At 39.2% G+C, this 3167-nt stretch overlaps 1 protein-coding gene across 1 annotated transcript; it reads left to right on the top strand.

The window, feature by feature from the left end:
• Positions 275 to 1420, top strand: LOC18780224 (NAC domain-containing protein 45). The gene has a single exon (XM_020561505.1). The coding sequence runs from the start codon at positions 275 to 277 to the stop codon at positions 1418 to 1420; it is 1146 nt and encodes a 381-aa protein (XP_020417094.1).

Below are 3167 nucleotides of genomic sequence, written 5' to 3' on the forward strand. Positions count from 1 at the left end.
GGATATCACAACACAAATCCTCCCCGTATAAGATTTAGCTTCCAATTGCCCTAATACTCCTATATATATAGGAATGGAAGGAAGAAGACTCTCACAAAACCCCAAGAAACTCATTACAGAATCGCCTCCTCCATATTAAAGAATCCAACACCAACACCCTCTCTCTGCCAACCAGCCTACATACGCACTTTCTTTCCATTCCAAGACACCAAGATCATCTTTAATCTTCTCTTCTCAACAAAAGTCGAAGAGGAACCTGCTACATAGCTTATATATGGCACCTTGTGAGTCTGTTGTTAATCTTCCAGTTGGTTTTAAATTTCGTCCAAGAGATGATCAGCTATTGGGATATTATCTTCTTAACAAGGTTCGTGGCACATCCTTTATGTATGACAATGTTATTCCAGAAATGGATCTTTATGGCAAGATCGAGCCATGGGATATATGGCATGAATATGGTGGACGCAACTTAGCCAAAAGTGAAGACCTTTATTTCTTCACCAAATTGAAGAGCCTGAGTGACAAGGACTCCCGCGTGGCTCGCACGATAGGGTCCGGGACATGGAAAGGTGAGAACTCAGGGACCCCAGTCAGTGATCCGAAGAATGAGGAGAACGATTTAGGTATATGGAAAAGGTTTCATTATGAAAACCCTAAATCTGTTCAAGACGGTTGCTGGATTATGCACGAGTACAGCCTTCACCCTTCATTGGTGAAGCCCAAACCAAACTCAACCGATCAGTTTGTGCTGTGCCGGATTCGAAAGAATGACAAGGGGAAGAGAAAGTTGAGAACTGCAGAAGAGGATAATGAAACTGACAATCCAGTACAATCTCAAAATAAGAGGCAAAGGCCGCAACAAGTGACTAGCTTTGAGGAACTTATTGGTAATTGCACTCCCATGTCTGATGCTGCTGGAGTTGGTGGGAGTATTTCATACTTGCCAACTGAACTCACTCAATCTCAGCCCGACAGCTCTTTTGCATACGCAACAACTGTGGTCTCTTCCCAAGCTAGGGCAAACTATACTGATGACGTCAGCCAATTTCATGGTGGCGGTGATGGCGATGCCCTAATGAACGATTTCTCACATTTGGACACCGCACAACCACTCACGGAACAAGCCTTGGGGTCGTACGCAGTTTGTAACCAAGAGAGGGCGTCAGATGTTTATGAGACTCAACAAGGCCTGGGCCTCACTGACTATAATATTGGATATTGGCCTAGTCCATTTGGTAGTGAAGAAGACCAAGTCAATGCGCCCGACTTCTCGATGGATTATGATTTACTCAACCACTTGATCAACTGTGATGATGATAATGACGGTCCGCGGCAATCTTCCACAGCACAGTTTATGGGAATGGGAATGGAGAACACTTCTACTGCAATTAGTGAAGCTAATATGGTCATCATAGATTGACCAATTAAGTAATGTACATGTACCACGTTTACAATCAATCAATATTTTTCTTCACTGGGTTGAAATTAGATTAAATTTATGTATGTTTCTACAAGTAATATAGAAAATGCAGGTTCTTCGGTTTTGTGGATAGCCGGATCACTTTGCTGTCTGTTATAAAAAGTTTAGAGATCAAAATGCAAGTAGCCAAATATCATACCACTTCGGTGTCTGTTATCAGATATACGAGGCCAATTTCCTTCTTCATTTTTTTATTGTTGTTGGAGCTCTGCAAACAAAAGCTATTTTATATCAGGAGGATTTATTTTACTCTGGAGTTATCAAAGGCCTGTGGTCAAAGTGTCCCTGAAAGTCGTGGTACAGAACTTCGTTGAAAAATTATATAGATTGGGGTTGAATCATTTAACACTATTATTACCCTTCATTATGAGAAAAATTGAATTAATTTTTCTTGACGATGGGTTTGCATGTTCATGATTTTGTAATTGATCACATAGGAGGAATTTGAATAAAGAAGTGTCTCTGGTTTACTTCGAAAGAACATTTTATTCTGTTTATATTGATCAAATGTCTCTGGTTTACTTCCCACCTAAGTAAGCTCTCTAAAGTGTGTATGGTATGATAGTTTGTTTAGCTTAGCAAAATGGCACAAAATTGGCCACTTATATCTGATAACCACTTTGAGAGGAACAGAAATCGGACAAAAGTCATGCAATCCTACTCACAATCCTCCTCTTAGTTTCAAATTCACAATCCTCTGCTTGCACAGCTTTCCATCAATATACTAAAACTGAATAATGTTGACCACTATCGTATCGAAGACCATCAGGGATTAGGGCCCGTTTGGTTCAAGGAGTCAATAGTACAAGTGGTTAAGTGGTTACAAGAAAAGATACTTCAACTTAAATTTACAGAAATACGTGAACAACGAAAACAGGAATGCAAGAACCAGGCTTCTTCTTTTTTCTGGTGCATTGGCATGTGATCTAGTTCATCATCTACCCTAATCCTAACCCTAACCCTTTTCCATATTCCCTTACTACCTGGGCTAGCCCCAAACCTTATTAACCTGTTCAACTTTTACTGTGTAAACTACTGCAATGAACAGGAGTTCAATCAGACTGAGCATTTTCTTGTTCTCCTTGAGCTCCTACTCATTACATCTAACTAATGTTAAAAAAACCTAGACATTCTTGTCTAAAGTTGGCTGGGAGACAACTGAATTAGATTTAGCATAGACTAAACAGAGAGCCTAGAGTTTTAACTTTTGATATATGGGTGCCATTCTCTTTCCGTTACATCAGAATTTAATTCAGGAAAATGCAGTCCTTCAAGCAATGAACCGTGATGACCACATAAAACCTTCCCACTCATCAGAAAACAGACAGTAAAATTACATAGTAGATTATGAGACCTTCAGAAATCATTCCTCAGTTTATTTGATGCATTTTGAGCAGCATGTCAATTGAACGGTACAAAATTATTAAAGAGGATTGTTAGAAAGTACGCTACTAAATTACGTTCTTTAAAGATATCCGAACAATAATAAATACTCATGTTATAACTAAATTATCGTGTCAAATGACACCATAACTCCTAGACTGGAACACATGGACTCAAAATCATACAGTTATCGCATCCTTAATAGGCTCTGCCAGAGTTCCATCAAATTCAAATCATATTAGCTCCAGAAAGTAATCTCATTCGGGAAATTGACAACATCCAATAAAAGACAATACGACATATA

This window comes from Prunus persica, chromosome G4 (genome assembly GCF_000346465.2).
Source record: "Prunus persica cultivar Lovell chromosome G4, Prunus_persica_NCBIv2, whole genome shotgun sequence".
Classification (NCBI taxonomy): domain Eukaryota; kingdom Viridiplantae; phylum Streptophyta; class Magnoliopsida; order Rosales; family Rosaceae; genus Prunus; species Prunus persica.